A 21797-nucleotide genomic window follows, 5' to 3' on the forward strand; every position below is an offset into this window, starting at 1 on the left:
ATAACGGCATATTTATGTTGATATGTCCAGTATGACAATTAATCCTGTGCTCTTGAAGACACTTCATAAATACTTCAGTGTTATTTTAATAAAGGGGTGTTCGATCCTGAAGAAACGCAGTCCAACAGATTTTGTACATCACTCTTGAATTAGCACATAGTAAGTATTTGGAACAATTTCATTTGATTTCTGAAGCAGGTGTTTTTTTCTGTTAAGGAGATCATTGGACCATAGCTGGCAATTCCTGACCTCAGCTGAATTATCCTACTAAATTCATTAAAGTTCATCTGTGTTTATGCCAGCAGCCATATCACCCTGCAACTCACAATAGGCACCCAACTGAAGCTAAGCAGGTGTGAGTCTGGTCAGTACCTGGATGAGAGACCTCCTGGGAAGAACTAAGGTTGCTGCTGGGAGAGGTATTAGTGGGGCCAGCAGGGGGCCTGCAGACCATGTGGGTCCTAATGCCCCAGTATAGTGACGGGGACACTCAGTGGTCATTAAAAATCCCTGGGCGTTTCTCGAAAAGAGTAGGGGTGTAACCCCAGCATTCTGGCCAAATTTCCCATAGGCCCTTACCAATCATGTTCTCCTAATAATCCCCATCTATGAATTGTCTTCATTACTCTGCTCTCCTCCCCACTGATAGCTGATGTGTGGTGAGCGTTCTGGCGCACTATGGCTGCTGTTGCATCATCCAGGTGGATGCTGCACATTGGTGGTGGTGAAGGGGAGTCCCCATTACCTGTAAAGCACTTTGAGTGGAGTGTCCACAAAAGCACTATGTAAGTGTAAACAATTAGTAATTACAATTATTCTATGTCTTTACAAACAACACCCTGACAATTTAAGGGTGACCAGTAAGAACAGCAGGATTGTGCTTGACCACTCCTGTTTAATATGAACGAGTGCAACAGAGCCCTCTTGTGGATATTCCAGAAAATACATAGATATATAACTCAAAAATAAGTTTGAAGTCTGAAGTTTGATAACATAAACATCTTACCATTTTATTTCATGCTTACACATATCAAACAATTAATTACACATTTAAAAATAATATGCACTAGTAATAAAAAGATATTGTGGGCAACAGAAGCAAAACTAAACAGCTCATTGATTAAAAAATTAAACACAGTTAATTAAAATATGTTTAGTGTTATTTTTACATACTGAATACAATTTTCTGTATGGTATATGCAAAATTACAGAAGTAAGGAAATATTAAATTATTTTCTATGTCTTAAATAGGATTTAAATAGAGACCACAGTACAAGGATTAGCAAGCTTGCTACAATTATCATTCACACAACATTGTTATTTATAGATTCTAGCAGGGAGCTGTGTCAGCAAGCAGGCTGAAAAGGAATAAGTAGAGGTTAATTCCACACTGGAAAGAAAGAAAAATACAATGTTTCAGCTGTTGAGCCTCTCACACCTGAAGAAGGCTCAACAATCCATTATTTTCTTTATGCTTTTCAGCATGAAATTAACCTTTACTTGTTCCTTGTTAATAATACTCAACACAGGGGCAAGGTTATGTAACTGTGGATTAAACTATCCAACAAAAACAAGAGAAAAGGGCCATAAGCTTAATGTTTGGTTCAACATTTTAAGTCAATCTTAGAGAAAACCAACAGATATTTGCGAATGCAATTTTTGACAACATTCAGCACACAAGAATTATCATTGACAAGGTTTACAGAAACCTATATGGAATTCAAATAACAAAACATCCATCTGTTTTCTAAGTGCCTCATACAATTTAGGATAACGAAGTAACCAGAGCCTATCTCAGCAAGCAACAGGCTCAAAGTGGGGTTCAACGTGTAAAACTGGATGGTACATCAGTTTATTACAGGGCACACTGAGACACAAACACACACACTCAAACCAGGTGCCAGAAGCCAATCAAACTATCGTTATGTATTAGGAGTGTGGAAGGAAACCAGTGCACCTGGAGGAAACCCACAAGAACCCACAAGAACACAGGCAGAACATAGAAACTCCCATAGAAGCACCCCAGATCTGGATTTGATCCCAGGGTTCCAGAGTTGCAAGATGGTAATGCTAACCTCTGCTTCATCATGCCACTCAAAACTAGAAGAATAAACTGCAAACACTTTGTTTTTTAAAAAAGAAGATTCATATACAGTATAGTCTATCTGCATTTTCAAGGTCTACGTTTGCTGAATCATACATACACTGCACGTTCAAGTTAGTTCTCTATTTCTTATAACCGACATAAACGTCTCTTTCAAATTGCTTTCAAAACTAAAAGCCCAAGCTGTTACATCATTTCCTTCCTCTTTCTCAAACTGATAACCATACTTTTTACATATATATGCAAGATATAATATAATGAAGGATGACATAATGAAAAATAACCCAAAATGTTTTGAATTCTAAAGGTATTTTAATTTTATTTGAACTACTGTAGATGCAGCTGTAAATAAGACAAAATATGACTCTGGTTGGTATTTCGTTGTGTTCCTGGATACTATGTTGATCATTTACATTGATCATACAAATGCCTGCCGAAAAATGAGCTAATTGCTCATCGCTCTGGGTAAGCCCTTTTCCAAAGCAAGTTTCATAGGAGAACATCCACCTTCATTAATTTGTGTCGTGCGATATTGATAATCCTGTCACCCCTGGTCTGAGAATATATGTTCTGGAGGCATGTACAGTACTACCCCTGCACAGTATAAGGTTTTTCAGTTGTGTTATGGCTGTAGTTCTAATTAGCCTCCTATTTCTGGAGGAAAATTAATGCCAGCATCAGGTAGCTTCTGTTTTCAGCAGAGTGTAAGCTGCATCAGGGCTAAGGAAGTGTTCTACTGACATGTTGTCTGTAATTCTGTGCAAAGAAATCCATTTGTAAAGGCTGTTGTGCCTCTCAGGAGAGGACTACAACCTTTTGTTAATGTGGCTTGTATTTATGAGAACATGAATACCTACATATCTTCTATGATATTTGAAGTTGAAATGTACATGTAGTTCTGACTTCTATTGATGGCAAACATGTTTGTTTGCATGGCTTTCCCTTTGTTTTAGAAACTGTTAAATAAGAACCATATGCTCTGAGTCCAGGATGGAAATTAGGCAACAGGAAAACCGTACAGCTGTGTTTCAAATATCATAAAGCAAACCCTTTTCAGAATTATTTACTTAGAATCACTTACATCTGTACTATGCTGGTTTCACATAACAAATCCAGATTTATAACAATTTATTAACATTTTGCTTCATCCTCAGATTTCTTTGATTAGCTTAGCTGACTTAGTTGTAGCTTGGCTATTCAAAAGTGGGGGAGGTGGAGTAAAGTAAATCAAAAGAAAATATCAGCTTGTACTGTACTTCCAGATAAGGAAAAAATAAAAGGGGGACATTATCCATTTGTCCAGCATCAGAAGAATACCTATCCTGTTGGGGATGGTTGCAAGAAAAAATAGGGAGCAAGGTAGAACTCAGAGCAAAAGAGTGCTCTATCCTTGATTGTACTCCAGGTCATCAGAGGATTAATCAGAAAGACCGTGAGACAGCAGTGCTACCTCTTCACCATTCCACACTAGGAGTAATTATGGACCCAGCATTTGCAATGTATTACCATCGTTGCATCCACTAAATCACAAATGCTAGCGATGTACTGTTCTGAAGACTGCGAATAACTTCACATCCTTGTCAAGAGTAAAAGTCCACGGGGAGATAAGCAAAATTAGTATATATAGAAGACAAAGGATGCCATTTTGATGAACTATTGCTAAAATGGTATCTAAAAACAGGTCAGAATACTTATACCATTTGATTTCCATGGCTGTGTTCATATATTTTAAAGTAGAGTCATAACAACTGAGACTGAGCTGAAGCACATGCTAATAAATTTGTTGAGCTTTCTGCTCAAATGTTAACTTAGTATAAAACCCAAAATGCCTTCTTTTAAAACTACAGTGTTTTTTCTCCAAACCGGCAAAACTTAATTTAACAAAATACAAAACATTCACAACTGAAGAGGCTTGTGGAATGTTAAATGAGTTTAACAGGGCAAGTTTATTCTGAACAGGACATTAACACTATCTCTATGTCCAATAGTATACTATTGCATGACCTTGTACTCACTGGTACAGGAAAAAAAAAGAAAAAAAAACAATGTACATTTTGATTTAGCATTATTCTTCTTAACAAAATATCCCTGCAAAAACCAGCAATTTGTTTATATGTGTAAACGTCTCCATTAAAGAAGTACTTTTATTTGCAATTATCTTACAGGGGCCTATAACCAGTAAAATAAGGGTGTTTTTTATGTATGTAAACAGTACAGAATCACAGAGCCAGGCACAGAGTAAGTTTTGCATACAGAACTGAAAAGAAATTGTGGTAATGTGTTTTGTAAAATAGCTGAAACTAATTTACAAAACTAAGGAGGTTTTCTCAAATCTGCATTATGTATACTAGGGCCAATCAATTAAAGATAAAAGAGCAGCTTGCACACATGTCATTTTATAAAGACATTACTAACACTTGTGAGCACTCTTGTAACATACTGTACAAAGCGAGCTGGTTCATTTAAAGCATGCAGTTTGTTTAACTTTTTACATTCACTAAATATACATTTGTTTAGATATATCTGGGCCTCTGTCTATTTATATCAATATATATTAAACTTTTAAAGAAAAGTGGTTTACTGTTCTGTAGATATCAAACACATATTTAAAGAATGTTGACTTATTTATAAAAAGATCCACACCAGGCTTACAGTATGTATGATCAAGCATACAGTATGTTCAATTCTTCAAAAACTAAAAGCTCTAAGAGTTCTTTCTTCCTCAAGATAAAATAAAACCTCACTTTTAAGCACATTACATATAGTATTAGACTACAGTATGTACTAAACTGTACATTCAAAGCTACTGTACCTCTTAAAAAAACAACAAAAGTAGACAGTATATCTAAAAAAATCTTAAAACAGAAAGGTTAAAAAATAGAACAAAATCATGTGCTAATTACATTGCATAATGTCAACTAAAATAGCAGGAGTGATAAACAGCTACCTGTAGGACTTCAGAAAGCACATTCTCTTCTTGTTCCTAGCTGAACAGCGAGGTCCAAAAGCTGCTATAGGATCCCAGTGGAGAGACATTATCAACACAGCACACTAGGAAGTTACACTGAATGGAGAAGCAGGATAGTATAGATTATGGGTGCCCTGCTCTGGTCATGCAGCAAGCTGTGCTAAAACTACAGTACATGAGAGATGTTCCTCATACTGTGACCAGCAATAGCTAAAGCCCCAGACATCTGACAGCAGAAGCTAGAGGATTTCACATACTCAATGACACCTGCCTTTCGCCACAGCTTTTGAATTAAGTACTGTACTTTCAGTTGCTGTTATCTCATTATTGCTGTGAGAGGGACTGAAATCTAATGTTAAGCACTTGCATGTTTATGTGTTTCGCTGTATATTTTTAACATACTGTATACATGTAGATTATAATGTAACCTAAAATTGCCAATGCAAATAAACAGAATTATTAAAAAGAAACACATTTATTTATTTGAAGGATTAAACATCCTTTCATCGGTTATAATGTACAATCAACAAATATTACCAAACAGCCACAGTAAAGTAAAATGGATGTAATAGTCTCAGTAACACAAGTCTCAGGAGTGTCACAATGATAATATTTATCTTCAGAGACTTTTTTAAGGTGTTACTAGTCAATATCTATTCATAATTACAGGCTTTAAAGAACCTGTAATATACTGCAAATAGAATTTATATTATATATGCAATACTGTGTGCAGTATGCATTTACAGTACTGTAACAATCTAAAAGAATAATTATTCAAACGCATTCCAAATTTGCCTCTGTTCTTTGAAGATAAGTCCAATTAGAACATTCTATTCTGAAATCATTAACAAAGTGAAAAAGAAATTTACAGCAATGTGTTTACATTTCTCATTTATGGACTGGGGACTTTTGCCAAAAATGTCCAGCAACACATTATGTTTTTTTAATAAAAGATTTAAACCTTGTATGCTTCACAAAAAACTGACCTCTCTCGTTCATTCTCGATTTTACACTCTATAATTCAACCTTCTCTGAATCATACAGTACATTCTGTATACTGTATTTCTGCATGTGTGTACGCATTTTAATTTTATTTTCTTAAAAATAGAACTTTAGGCTAGCTATGCATTTCTACGGTATAATTGAACAACAAGCTCAGACTTAGAAGTCCTAAACTGGAAGAAACCAGAGGGACACTTCTACATACAGTATGACCTTACCCCTGCCTACACCCCCAACCCCCCTCGCCCTCCACTGACTGACGTCAGCCTGCATCACCGGCTGCCTTTCTAAAAGGAATTAATCATCTGTGAGGCTCCAGCCTCTTTCTGTGTGTAAAGGTTCTCGGCTGTGTGTTTAATTTTAGACTACTTGTCAGTCTCAAGCTAGAGGTCACTTAATTCCTACTGATAGGGTTGGGCTGATCTGAAAATTGGCCTTTGATAGCACAGTGAGAGACACAGGCCCCGGATTTTGTTTGTTTTCATTTTAACTAGTAATTCTGGAACAACAATACTGTATGTTGTTTCGTGCAATATTCTACATGATGTCTTGCTGAATTGGGCATTAATTCTGTGTTTGAAGTTTATGCTCCACTGATGTGCTTTTATATAGTCAATTATTTAAAGAACCATGTACAGTAATTGGGCAGTTTTATTTGGAATATGCTAATCTATGCCACCTCATAGTTTACACATTTCAATTTGGAACTGCATACAAAAGTCTGAAAAACTGAAGTCAAACAAATGCAGGGCATTTAACTATGAACCATGTGGTTTATGTAATTCAGGATTTTTGTTTAATTTCATGTCTAGTTTCCCCAACAATAAATCAATATAAATATTTTATCAAAATGAAAACTACAACAGGTAATAGGTCTTCTGACTGGCAAAATATAGCACAATTGCAGAAAGTAGTCCAGGTTCAGTAGTGAAATTACTGTAAAGTGCATGATTTTGGAATATGCTTCCTGGTTAGAAAATGTCCTGTACCTGTTTTGGCTTTCTGTCTAGAATTTTTAAAACTATTAATTATAGATTTTATATAATCTTTTGCATGCTTATTACAAATATGTAAATAAGCTTTCTAATTACTTTCGTTTTATTGCCAGTAATCCCAACGAGCTTGTCGGAATGCTTGATTATCTTCAATGAACCATGAGAAATCTAATTGGGTTTGCAAATATTTAAGTTCTTATACCAACTTCTGTATTTTTAGGATTCTTAGTCATAAGAATTGGAAATATTAGGAATACATTAATAATAAATAAGGCAACACAGTGAAAATACAATAACCTAAAATTAAAATGAAATCTTCTACAATACTGAAGTACTGCATAAAAAGAGTTGGTATAAAAATAACTTCATGTGGTTGTGTTTTCTTTCAATACCCAGAAAGCCTAAAGTTGCTGACACAACAATCACTTTAAAATAAGTCACTGATATAAGCTTCTTACAATGCCCATAATGGAACAATCAGATTATGTCTGCTATTTCAAAGGTTTCACATAGCCAACATTATACTGTAAGCCACAATGAGTACTGTCTCTTCCTGTACTAGATTCTCAGTCTGAAGCACGTGAAACAGAAAAAGGTTTTTATTGGAAGAAAAGTAGGCTGGTACAGTACATTCTGCTTCGTTCAGGCTTAGATGCTTGTTTGAACAATTGTTCCAGCTCAGAGCTCAAATGCCAAATTTTCAGAATTTAATTGTCATGTTTAATTACATCCACAAAATCATGCAATGGAGAAAAGATTGATGTGACCCTACTTTGAAGGGTATTTACAACATGAGAAGGACTTTTCCCTGTGAAAATGCTGCCACAAATATAATGCACAGTTGTAACAAAGCTTGGAACCATTGACTAATGGCAGCAATACTAATGAGTAGCTACTAGGCTATCAATTATATTTAAGAAAGATAATAACTATGTGTACTTAGAAATAGATAAAAATGTCACTTATCTGAATTTCTAAAACACAGAGGTATCGTCTGCTTAACAAGTTGGGATTCATTGATGTACTGTAGTTTATTTTATAACATGATGTGAAGCAGCAAATAATACTAAGAACTGGAAAATGAGGATCCTGAGTGCGTGGATTTTACAGTAAAACAAGGAAGCATTTCCAAAAGACACTTGATTTGATACTGTGTCAGTCTTACACAGACTGAGATCTACTGTATCTCTACAAATCAGGATCTACAAATGAATTCACAATGTTATTTGTCAGAAAAAATAAATAAACACAGAAGAGCACAGCCATCAAATGAAAATCATTATAATGTAGATCCTTTACAGAGCTAAGTGACAAGCTATATTTCGTGTGCCTTGTTCAACATTAAGTTCAGAATTCTGGTTTGGACATGTAATAAAAAATGTCACATCACTGTGTACTTAACATTACATACACTTGATTCCCTCTAAAGTTAATTAATTATAACAATGTCTAATTGCAAAAACAATTTATATATGTGCCAAAAATATGACAGTAATATTATCTGACATTTCACCGACAGATACTATAAGTAAATATACCTTCACTATTCAATTTTCCAAAATGTTGTGTAAAAATTGAATTTCCAATTACTGTCCTTTCTAGAGTCAAACTGAAGAAACAGTGGCAGACTCCCAATCCACCCTAGCATTGATGGAGATCTGCCAACCCTACTCCTCTTCTTAACAAATCCCAGTACAAATTGTCTAATTATACAGCCCAGCCTCAGGCCTGCAGTCTACCCTGTCATCTGAGTCTTTTATCCCATTCTATGGCCTCTGGATTTTGCCTTCAGTAAAATTCAGTACATATTTCTCAAGTCAGCAAGATGCAACAGCAGGGGTAAAGATCTTCCAAATATTTCTATGAATGTACTGTATTGCTTCTTTGATGAAAGTGGTAAGAGTAATGAAAAATAAAAATACATCCACACAGAAACACTCAGTTGGATTGTGGGGGCTAGTTTGAGTGTTTATCTACAATAGGTATCAGTAACAGTAGCAGTTACAAAAAAACATTTGTTTAATTGTTTTGAAAGACTTTTTCTCTATTAAATATAAGTGTATTGTTTATTTAAGCTACAAATGTAAAATGTGTTAAGTATGATGTACAGTATAATTAAGATGGATGTCTTTAAATTAGTTCAATTAATCTTCTGTGCTAGACTCAAGCACAGTAATAGGAACTTACAAAGAACTTATAAAGAAACTTAAGTGTATATAAACTATCTTTGCATTCCAGAAGATAAATGGTAAACAAGGAAAGATGTACTGTGATGTAACACAGTAGTAAGTTGTTTTAGGATTAATTCCTATCTTAATATACTGTACAAAAGGAAAAGGGGGTGTATTGTATTTTTGTTTAACGGCTTTATAGTAATATGAACACATTAAGTTTCATGCTCAATATCCCTATGGTAAAATCACAATATTAAATATTTTTGTGACTTATTACTTTCCAATAGCAGATGCTCCAAGCCTGGTTTATGTATATGCAGATCAATGTTGGATGGAAATATCATTTTGTATTGTGGGAAGGGAAAATGATACACAATCATGCAAATACAATATACATTTTTAAGTGTTGAAGATCAAAGGCTTTATCGAACAAATAATCTTCAAGGTAATTACTATTATTATTACTATTATAGCCCATCAAACTACCAGGCATGCAATGAGAATTTCAGAATCTCCTTCAGAATGACCACCAACAACATTGTTACAGACCTCAGAATGTACAGGCTCAAAAAGTAAAAGCAAAATTTATTCTGATTTTTAAATTAGAGACATCAAAAGAGCTTTATGTTAATGCAGTTCTATTTTTATTTCTTAACTTAATGAGAGTCTAGATGCCTTTTTATCGGGTTAAAGATACACAAACGTGCAATGCAAGCTCAGAAGTACACAGAGAATAAGCATTTTCCAGCATGTTCCAGTTTGTACAGTATTCAAGAATGATGTGTTCAATTAATGGTCAGAAAAAGTAACTTCAAGTCATAGGTAGTCAGGAATGTTATACAGTATAAGATACATACTGTATGGATCTTCAATGCATAAAGTTATTATTGTTTTTGCTGTATTTTCCATGACCATTAACTGTCCTTCATGAGATATGCAAATCTTAATATACTAAGTATGGGTATTTTAATCTTGTTTCTAATTTGGCTAGATAGCAAGATAGCAACAGTATGTTAATTTCTCCTTAAAATAGGAAAATGACTTTCAGGCAAGACATATGGAAGGATTGAAAATTTAATTCAATTTATTTTGCATAATGAAAGCATGTACACTAAAAATATTAAAGTATTTACATGCTTCTGAATTTATATCTCTGTTTAATGTGTGAGGAATGGGGTGGGAAAGCAGAAAAAAGTTGAGCAGTATTCAGTAGAGTGATCAATATGTGTTAGTTGAATGCTTTTCATTTCCAACAAAATCATAAGATTAGATTGTATTAAAGTACTGATTGAAAATAAAACCATATTGAAATAATATTTATGTTACACTAGACTATTCCTTTGAGGAACCCAGAAGTAATCTAATAAAACAAAGGTCGTCAAACCATGGTCTGTGGATAAAATCCCTTTCGGGGATCCTAGAAAGACTGAGCCTACATATTATTGGAGAGACATGAAGCACAATGATGGCTAATAAGGTGAATCTGAGACTAATCTGGAAAATAACCATAAGTATATTCCCTCTGATTTACGCTTGTTGCATGTGACATTTGATACCAGGTAATATGATAAGATTCTTCCCTCAATGCTTTAAAAAACTACCCTCATAATATGTTTTTATTTATGGCACTTTCAGTAAGATGGCTTTACTTAAAGATGTACAGTACCTTCATAAACAGAGAAAGCAGCCTGTTAATATCTGGGCATTGTGGGGGCATGCAGTAACAAATTAAATTGTCCTTTTTTTGGTTTAATGCTTTTTGGTTTAATGTACTGTATTAAAAAGCATTTTTTCAAACTTTTCATAGTAATCCTCTTTCACTTACAGTATAAAAGTGACTGTATCCATGCACATAATGGTATCTACAGTCTTACAAATTCAGTATTCCCCTTGCCTACCCTTAAATACAAAAGTCTTTGCTTGAAAAGTAACACAAATGAAAAGTTGTGGTTTTGCAGATTCTTGTATCTCTATCATTTTTTTCTGTGCTCACGTCGCAGTTTTATAATCATTAACCGAAATAAAGCATAAGTGTAGGATTCTAGTAAAATGTCTGTTTATCTCCTTTTTCATTCCATTTTCCTATCACGTCATCTAATTCATGGTCGTGGGGAAGCAGGAGCCTATCTAAGCAAGCAATGGTGCAAGGCAGGGTACACACCAGACAGGATGCCAGTCCATCACAGGGCAGACAGACACACACATACTGTAGATAATATACAGTAATTACAAAATAAAACAAAATGACCAGTTTTCTAATTACTATACTGTATGAATGCAACAATTATTAATTATTGTAAAGAGTATAAAGTTCTTATAAAACTGGTAATTTTATTATCATTGTACTTTGTGATAAATTGTATTTGGAACTGTCACTGTAGTTGTGACGTTGAAAAGGGGTTTACAGCACCCCCCTTGGACTTTTTCACATTTTATTGTGTTACAGCATGGAACCATGATGTATTTAACTGGTAATAACCAAGTATTAACTCTGGGGGGTGTTAGAAGCAAGCAGGCCAACCGAGTAGTTGGACCCTATGCGGTGTTCATTGCAGTCGAAGGCGAGTGGGTGAATAGGGAGGAGGTTGAACGTTAAGCAGTGAACTAGTGTCTAGGCGTGGTCGAAGGTGAGATCCAAGGTTCAAATCCGAAAAGACTAGAGAACTTGGACTAAGGTCCAAAAAGAGAGACCAATACCGGGCAGTGAACAGAGGGAAATGCGGGTTTAAGTATGACGGGAGGTGGAAGGTGTAGTGATTAGTGAAGTGCTGTGGTTGGTTGACTGGCTAGAGCGATGACTTTTGCTAGAAGTGCTCGGGGCTGGATATCTGACCTGCAGGCTACAGTGTGTACAGCTACAGAGCTGTGTGTCCAAACAGGTTGTTAGCAGTACTGGGGCTCCACAGAGGACTGTCCTTGCTCCATTCCTCTTCATTTTTTAAACCTTTGACTTCCAGAACAACTCTGAGGCATGTCATCTGCAGACATTTTCAGATGACTCTGCAATCGTGGAAAGTATTAGTGTTGGGTGGGAGGAGGAATATAAGAGCTTGATTACCAGCTTTGTGGAGTGGTGTCATCTTAACCATCTCCAGCTAAACACCAGCAAGACTAAAGAAATGGTCATGGACTTTTGGAGGAATACTGTAAGTCTCCGCTGAACCCTGTTTCCATCCAGGGTGAGGACATAGAGGTGGTGCAGTCCTACAAATACTTAGGGGTACACCTAGATGATAAGCTAGAGTGGACTGTTAACACTGACACCCTGTACAAGAAAGATTAGAGCCGACACTATTTTCTTAGGAGGCTCAGGTCCTTTGGTGTATGTGGAACACTGCTCCAAAGTTTTTAAGAATCAGTGGTGGCAGCAGCCATCTTCTATGCTATTGTGTGCTGGGGCAGCAGGATTATGGCAAGAGATGTACAGTAAATACTCAATAAACTCATCAAGAAGCTTTTTCTGTGTTGGGCCTGAGCCTTGGCTCCCCGGAGATGGTGGCAGAGAGGAGATTGCTGACCAAGCTCACAGCCATCATGAACAACTCCTCTCATCTGGTACATGGGACTGTTATTAGGCAGTGGAGCACCTTTTGTAATAGACTGCTACAGCTACGATGTACAAGGGAACGTTTCCACAGGTCTTTCCTCCAAGATAACACTGCCTTAGGCTAGGACTGTTAGCCCTTCATTTGCTCATCTATGGACAGCATGTTGTACTTTTTGGACACTGCATTAATATACTATTTATACTGTGGTACTTTCAATCTGTATATACTTATGTGCATTTTACACATGTTTTATTGTTTTACAGTGACTATGAGCATATTTTGCACACACCTGACTCTCTATATTTCATTTTGTATTGCTGTACTTATTTTATTTTAATTTTGTAGTCTGTTCTGATGTCTGTATTTGCTTGTCTTGGGCTGGGCTGCTGTAACACCTAAATTTCTCTTCAGGGTCAATAAAGTCTTGAGGCAACGGTACGAACCTTTTCCCATTCTCCTTAGGTAGTTTCCCTTGGAACAGCATCTGATATTTGTGTTCCACCTTATTTTTTGTTTGTATATGACGATTTGTATACTGCATTGTAAGGAATAAAAGCAAACACCAATACAGTCTGAATTAATACCCCTAAAATATATCAGCATTAAAATCTGTTCATCTATAGAAAACACACGTTTATGGATTATATTCTGGTTTAATGTAGTGTATCCATGTGCATTGCTATATTAATCCCATTATATATAAAATATATAATATACATAAATATATAAATAAAAAAACAAGAAAGTTGTAGCTGAGAAAATAAACCTTGTACATACAAAAATCCCCAATACAGTATATGCTTGGAATATTATATTGGCTGTAGCAAAGAAGGAAACATTTGTGTGATGTATGCTGCCATCTGCTGTTTCATTTGAATAATGAAATGAAATTGAAATAGAGCAGCAGTTCACTACCCACCAATATGACAACCCTGTAAATATTTTCTTCCACTTTCATTTTACTATGAAACAAAATTGTATTCACCGCGAAAGGCAGAAAATATGTTTATGTATTTAGCAGTTCTTACAAATATTGGGTGGATAAATATGGTTGATACAGATTTTCAGGTAGATATTTTCAGTCTCATATTTCATGTATATTTTATGTATGAGGGTAATAAAGTATGAGATCAGTGTAATCCTATCTTCATGCACAAATAAAAAATGTAATTACTATTACTATGATATTACAGGATATAACAGGACACTATCTAGATCAGGCTGTCCTTACAAATTGAGCAGCCAGGCAAGAAGGGAACTGGCTAGGGATATCATACCATGAGGCCAGTGGTGACTTTGGAAGAGTCCATAGACTGAGATGGGAGAAAAGCTGCAATATCCCAGTTACAGTACTCCATAAAGCTTGCCTGTATGGAAGAGTGCAAATCACATTTCAAATCCCACACGGAATTTGCAACCAACCATTAAAACAATACTGCAGACATGTGGCATGTGTATTCTGTGGTCAGACAACACAAAATTGGAATTTATTTGTGTAACATCTGATACAAATTCACACATCAACACAACCCCCACTGTCAAAAACACAGTAGTGTAAGATGGAACAAGCTAGGAACAGACCTAAAGACCTAAACAGGGACAAAAATTCACCTTTCAGCGAGAAAATGATCCATTGCAGAAGATTCTATTCAACACTAAGATGGAGCGGCTGAGGAATAAGAAATTAAATGTCCTAGAGTGGTCAAAACAAAGTCCTTAATTTGACATTATGTGGAAAGAGTGTCATCTGCATCTGTAAGTGATTCTCAAGCAACGGGAGAGAGCCTGAGCAAACGACAAGAAGAATGGTCCAAAATTGCACCAAGTATGTGTCCAAAAATATGTGTGGCTGGAATTTTGGCCAAAAAAAGAAAGAAATAAAATTGGTTTTATTATGTTTACAATATTTTTATATGTTTAATAAATGTAATAAGATTTTACTTACATTCAGTATACTGGAACTTAAAGTATCTTACCTCTACAAGTCTTCAGTTAAAGGTTTTGAATAAAATATTTTGTTCTTTTAGTTTACTATTCAGAAATGAATTACTGTTTGAAAGTAATTTCTATTTTGAAGGACGTTTTGAATTTTTAATTTCTTCTCTTGTCTATTTTCTAAGCACAATATATCATAAATATCAAAATCACATCAAAGTGGAAGTCTTCATTGATTGATGTCTTGATTAAAATAGCATTCAAACACCCAACTATATGTTTCATAATGGTTTGACATTATGTTTTTACCCATTTTGACAATGTTTTTACCCTTTTATGTAAATTTCATGTTATTTATGCATCATACTGTAGGTGACTTTAGAAACTTTCATTGAAAATTATGTGGATGAAAAGAATACAACAATTAATTTGTTTATATGATAGCTTTTAATATCTCTGCTAAAAAAGATTAAATTGTATAGTACAATAAAGTGCTTGTAAATAGGGAAGTCATATCAAATCCAGAGTCAATTAATTAACACAAATTAATCTTGCTAGTTTGTCTTTGGAAGTTGGGAGAAAACCAAAGAGTCTCTCGAAAACATGTAAGCATAACGAGACCATTCAAACTTTACACACAAGTTCAGAATCTATTGCAGGACTCAAGAGCAGACACTTGGTAGGCCAAAAAAAGTCACCTTTAGCAAAATTATTATTTACCACATGCATGGTCTGAGAAACAAAAACAGTCTCTCTACCATTAGACAAAACATTTTGTGAATCCAATTACTACTAGTACAGGAAAGGCACAAATAAATATTGCAGTCAAGGTAATTACACCTAAAAGTAAAATAATACATTCCTTTAACTCCATGCATTGTATATAGGATTGGAGGACAAAGACATGGGTGTATCAATCTGGACGTAATAAACAAGAAATTCTTTTATGAGTTTGAAATGAGATTTACAGTAGAGGCTGCATATGTTGGCTTCAATCTGTACACCTGTTCACTAAACACCTTCTGATACTGAAGCAAAACAAGGGTTTGGTGCAGAGTAAGACTATGTCTGCAGAATATGTATCATTACCACAGATGGACTCAACAGATGGGCCATCATCTCATTGCTGTAAATACTATGTCTTTCCAGTTTTAATATATTAATTTCTTGGTTATTTTCTTGCCAATATAATAATTATTTCCGCCTAATTACTGGTTGGAGTGATTTTTTCTTTTGATTTTGAAAAGGTACTTTCAAGACAATAAAGAAATATCTACCCATTAATGGTGTATCAGCAATATTTCATTATAATGGGAAAATCAATATAGTGAGTCATCATTATTGCAGTGCATAGTTGTATAAAACTATATTTAGGATGAAAATGAAAATAATGTATGCCTTTAAATAAAGTAAAAATGACATACTGCAGGTAAGTAAGGTACAGTAAATTTACTCTGCACTGTCTTTTATTTAGGACTTATTGCAATGAGAACATTTTTGGCCTATTGTTATAAAAATGCATGTTTATGTTTTAAAAATTCACAAAGACCATTTTTTTTTAAATAAAAAATCAGAATGAGCTAAATTATGCCTTATTCATCATGGTACTAATCATCATGGTATAAATTTAGATGCAGGAAGAAAAAAACAACTTCAAAGGAACCTTTCAGCATTAAATTGTCTGTCTATTCGCAATGCATATTCACAACACTGTCAGGTAAGGAAAGAACATTGCATAATAACAAGCTTCAAAAATAAATCCTTTAACCAAATATATTATGCACAATTAGTAAGGCTTATTAAATGCACAATTGGAATCCCTGATTACAAATTTATCACTAGCAGATTAATGTGCTCTCCAGGCTAAAGTAAGTGCTTGGTGGTACTGATGTAATGTAAAACTCAGCACAATTTGTGAAAATCATTTTACCAATAAGTAATTCGCAAATTACATTCACATACATTTGCTGATGAGCGTGTTACAGTATATTTAAAAAGCCATTTGATTAGACTTTCTTTAATGAAAGAGCTTTCAGCTGTCCAACTGCTTATCTAATGTCCAATATGTGTTGCTCAGCAGCTTTTTTATTAATGATTTCAGTCTGTTGATGTGTACTGTACTTATCAGTAACGCCAATGAATTACCCAATGCAAATAATACATCATACCATTCAAAAACTGCAGCTTAACTTAATGCTTTTTCCAGAGATGGATTATAACCCTCTTAAAATGCAGCTGTTAGAAACTGTGACAGTCTGATGTGCTGCATTCATTGAGTGTGCAGTGTTATAAGAGATAGTCAGCACAGGGACAGAAAAGGGACATCTTGGCTTACCAGCCTACTGCACCTCTTTGAAGATGTAACTGCTAAAATGATTGCATCTGAGGCCTAGGAAGCAATACACAATGATTTCCAGAAACCTTTGACAACATCAAACTTAAGTTATGCCAACTAAATTCTAAAGTTAAAATCTGTTGCAACCAGCTTGCGCAGGGCTATGGGTAAACTTGTACTGCAGAACACAGAAAGTACTTTCAAAGTCCCATGATGCCAAAGTGAACAAATCGTTGGAATACCACACATACAGATCAGCCCTAGGATTGAGGTAGTTTATAATATACTTTAACCTAGACTACAGAATTATTTGCAAGATGGGTCCACTCAGCGTCAAATAAACCCATGAATTGGCTAATGCAAATATTTTTTTGAGAAGTGTGCAAATCTGAACCCAGTAAAACATGTACTGTGCATAAAGTGCAAAGTGCCGACAAGAAAAAAAGTAAAATCTAAATATTTCACTGATTATCTTTCAATGTTTTTAATATGAATCAGAAGAAAAACACATAAAATTATTGTTCAGCATTGTTAAGAAAACTGTTATTTTTTCCAAATCTAACCAAATACCTTTAACAATTCAAAACCAAACTTTCAAGATCAAAGTTTAATGCACAGATCATCAAAGCCTTTCTGAAAGTTTTTTTTCGGCAAATGTAGTAGAACAAGATAACATTTTAAAAAATATGGATTTTGTTTGTGAAAAATTAAACAAAATAAACCAATTCCATGGTCAGCAAAAAGGCTAGAAAAAATCATGTTAGAATTGACTGCAATGGTTGTTAGAATGTTACGATGAAAAGAAATATTCAAAGATTCCTTTGCAAAACTATAACATTGTCACAATATTATGAATACCAGGAAATTACATGGTCAGAAAATACCAACTAGAAGAGTAAGTTTTGAGGTGAGTTTATATGTAATGAACATATCAAGAATGATTGAAAACATTACCATCTTCTTCTCTGTTTAATGTCGATAGGCTTGTTAATTGCGAAAGGTGACCCATTATTGTAGGATGTGTGATATCTGGCTGTCTTCTCCAGAGTGAGAAATTCACTGTTAATAGGCAGGCTCATTTTAATCCATTGACCATGGAGGCACTTCATTCACAAAGATTACAGCCTTCAAACTTGAAAATAATATACTTTTCCATGCACCAATAAAAAAAAAAAATACTCAGCAGCTCATAATAGCACTGAGCGTACCAAAATCTACTATTCCTTAATTTCTTTGGATTGAAACATTTAATTCCGTAGACTTCAAATTATAGACATGAACCTTTGCCATTTTTTCCGGGTCATATGCTGACAGACTGCAGACAGAAATGAGCAGCTTTGTTACACAAAGACAGTCCTTCTCTTACTGTATAGCAGATTCTCTACTGTGCACCCAGCCAGTTAAAACACTGTGATTATCTGTCAGTCAGAGCTATGAGAGCCACTGAGAGCACCTCACCTGGCTGTTGGATGCACAAAGACAACAACAAACCTATTGGATTACAGGTTTACACTAAAGTGAAAATGTCTCTGTCACTTCAAAACTGTATTATAAAAGCTAAAAAAATATACAAATATTTATAATGTTCTATTATATGTATCTTTATGAAAATTGTTTCTTTTTCGAAAGTCTTAGTGAAACAGCAAATCCTAAACCTATCTAAAGCTTCATGACACTTTAACACCCTAATTTACAAACAATACTGCATTTATGAAGATTTTGTTTTACACAGTCTGAATCTGTTTTAAAAAATAATAATAGTGAAATGTTACAATTTTTTTGTTATTTCCAGATATACTGTCTGCAGTATACTGTCTGCCTGTCCGCAGCTGATGTGAGGAAGACCCATCAAAAGTTAACCCATGGAAGGCTGCTGGACCTGACAATATACCTGGTCGTGCGCTCAAGGAATGTGCAGCACAGTTAGCTGATGTTTTTACAGACATTTTTAATATCTCCCTGTGCCTGCGGTCATCCCTGTATGTTTCAAGTCCACCATGATTGTACCAGTGCGGAAGAAGTCTACTGTGTCCAGTCTCAATGACTATCACCCCATGGCACTTACACCAATTGTCATGAAGTGCTTCGAAAGGCTAGTCATGGGCCACATTAAGTCCAGACTCCCCACTTCTCTGTCCCCCCCCCCCCAGTTTGCGTATAGTCCCAACCTGTCTATCGATTATGCTGTATCCCTCCTTCTTCACCTTGCCCTGTCCCATCTGGATAAGAGGGACTTCAATACAATCAGCATTCGACACAATCATCCCCCAGAAACTGATAGAAAAACTGAGCTTGCTGAACCTTAACACCTCCCTCTGACCGAGAGACCTCAGACTGTTCGGACTGGAAAAAAACATCTCTTGTACCATGATATTGAAGACCGGAACCCCCCAGGGCTGTGTACTCAGCCCACTCCTGTTCACGCTGATGACTCATGACTACACTGCTAAGCACAGGGCAAATTACATCATCAAGTTTGCTGATGACATGACAGAGGCACCATACAGAGAGGAGGAAAAGCAACTAGTGGACTGGTGCTTAAACAACAATCTGTCCCTGAATATATCGATAAGACAAAAGAGATGATAACTGACTTCAGGAAGGCCTTTGCTGATCACTCCTCACTGCACATCAATGGCTCCCCTGTGGAGACAGCTAGAAGTACTAAGTTTCTTGGTGTGCATATCACAGATGACCTCCCTTGGACCATCAACACCACCTCCCTAGCTAAAAAAGCACAACAACGTCTCCACTTCCTGCGGCGACTGACAAGGGCAAACCTTCCCCCCGCACCCCCATACTATCCACATTCTATAGAGGTACCATCGAGAGCATCTTGACAAGCTGTATCATTGTTTGGTTTGGGATTTGTAAGGTCTCAGACCACAAGTCCCTGCAACAAATCATTGGAGCCTAAAATAATTGGAGCCTCCCTTCCGTCCATGCAGGACATATACTGTACCACAAACGCTGCACACACAAAGCCTCCAGTATTGTGGACAATCCCTTCCACCCCTCCTGCAACATCTTTGCCCTCCTACCATCTCGTAAAAGGTATCGCAGGATACGGGCCAGCTCCTCCAAGACTCCATAACAGCTTTTTTCCACAGGCTGTCAGGCTCCTCAACACCCTGGTACTTACTGTACCTTCTCCAAATCTGGAAACCTAGTTATTTTTTTGCTTAATGTCAGGCATACTGTCCGATGTATTCTTTGCACAATCCTGTAAAGTAAATTGCACTATGCATATTGCACATTATGTACCCTTTACCCTGTCTGAAATTTCTATGTCTAAATTGTCTATAGCATTGTCTTGTCAGTGTCTTGTCTGTATGCACACCGTAGACCTAGAGAACGATATCTCGCTCCTATGTACAGTATACTTGTATATGGCTGGATTGACAAATAAACTTCAACTTGAACTTGATATACTGTACACCACAAAGCCTTTCCAGCCAGTGCTTCATCACTGGAAAGGAGAAACAATAATTTGTCCATAGCAAACTTTTATTTAATGAAGGACAGCAGAAATGTCATAATACTAACTTTGTACTATAAAAGCACAAATTTTAAATTTTAACAAGTAATCATTATAGTTTACAGTACATAATGAGTAGATTATTGATCTTTTTTTGTCACAAAATAAATTGCTAAGAATTATCCAGCAGTATTCAAATACCACAGATCATGGCAGAAGACAGATTTATATGCAATTAAAGCTTTAGTTATACAGTTAAACCAGTCTCAGGTGGTAATGTTCTTAATACATTTTAAACACACTGCAGATATATTTCACAACTTTCAATCCAGTAGTTCAGTCAAATTCTATAAAGAATGCAACGACTGCTAACTTTAGTGTTAACTCTCCTGGCTGAGGCAATGACAACACTGGCCAAAGATCAGTGCTGACATTGCATCCCTAACTTACTGTACAAAGAATGAACCAGGGAGGCAGCTACAACTGTGATGCTGGGGTATAAGAAGGGGAGTTAGAAAAGATTTGCACACAGTTGTGAGCAGCCAGTGTTACTGTACGTTCCACATCCCTCCTCTAGAGGGCGCTCCTAGCCTTTTCTGTTATGATTAGGTTTTAATATTTCCTGGTGTGTCTTGTTTGTATTTTGGTTAAAAGCTTATCGTCTCTGCAGTTCCTGGCTCAGTATTGGAAGATGGACGTCTGAAGGCCCGCCTATCCACCAGGCTCAGGAGAAGCCCAAGGGCAAGGCGGGGTTCGGAGTACCTGGTCCCGTTAAGGTTTTAATTCTGTTTTCCCGGTCTCGGTTCCCCTTCACGGGGATTTTGACTGTCTTCAGGATCTCCAGGCCTTTGGACAATGAACTGCACCCTGATTATCCTTTTTGGACCCCTTTGGACTTGGTGGCCTTCCCCCTGTCTGTCAACCCGTCCTGACTCTGCTGTATCTTCCCTTGATGTCCTTCTCCAGACCCTTCTGGATTATACTGTCACCAATAAGATCTCTGTTATTAAGAAATATATCATTTATTTGAATGCATCTCATATTCTCCTTTCATGGTTTCCTCTATTAGCACTGTATTAAAATATTGAGAACCTAATGAAACTAACTGAAGTTATTCACACTTCATGCTGTGTGTTAGCATGACCAAAGCCCTAGGAAATCCATATGTAAATAAAATTAACTGATTATTGGTCTGAAATGTCAAGATTTCAGTCAGATTCAATTAAACTGATCTAAAGAATATTCTACTAAAAGACAT

General features: G+C 35.9%; 1 protein-coding gene across 6 annotated transcripts in view; it reads right to left on the bottom strand.

Moving 5' to 3' along the window:
• pde4d (phosphodiesterase 4D, cAMP-specific) overlaps positions 1-21797 on the bottom strand; it is a 507544-nt gene that overhangs the window by 89156 nt on the left and 396591 nt on the right. Inside the window, exon 1 of one of the 6 annotated variants that reach the window (XM_015367809.2) lies at positions 5052-5288. The exons of the other annotated variants lie outside the window; for them this stretch is intronic. Within the exon in view, the coding sequence (XP_015223295.2) occupies positions 5052-5140 (89 nt within the window). The 5' untranslated portion in view covers positions 5141-5288. Of the gene's footprint in view, positions 1-5051; positions 5289-21797 lie in introns of those variants that run through there. 6 annotated transcript variants of the gene reach the window in all.

The sequence above is a fragment of the Lepisosteus oculatus genome, chromosome 3, assembly GCF_040954835.1.
Source record: "Lepisosteus oculatus isolate fLepOcu1 chromosome 3, fLepOcu1.hap2, whole genome shotgun sequence".
Taxonomy (NCBI): domain Eukaryota; kingdom Metazoa; phylum Chordata; class Actinopteri; order Semionotiformes; family Lepisosteidae; genus Lepisosteus; species Lepisosteus oculatus.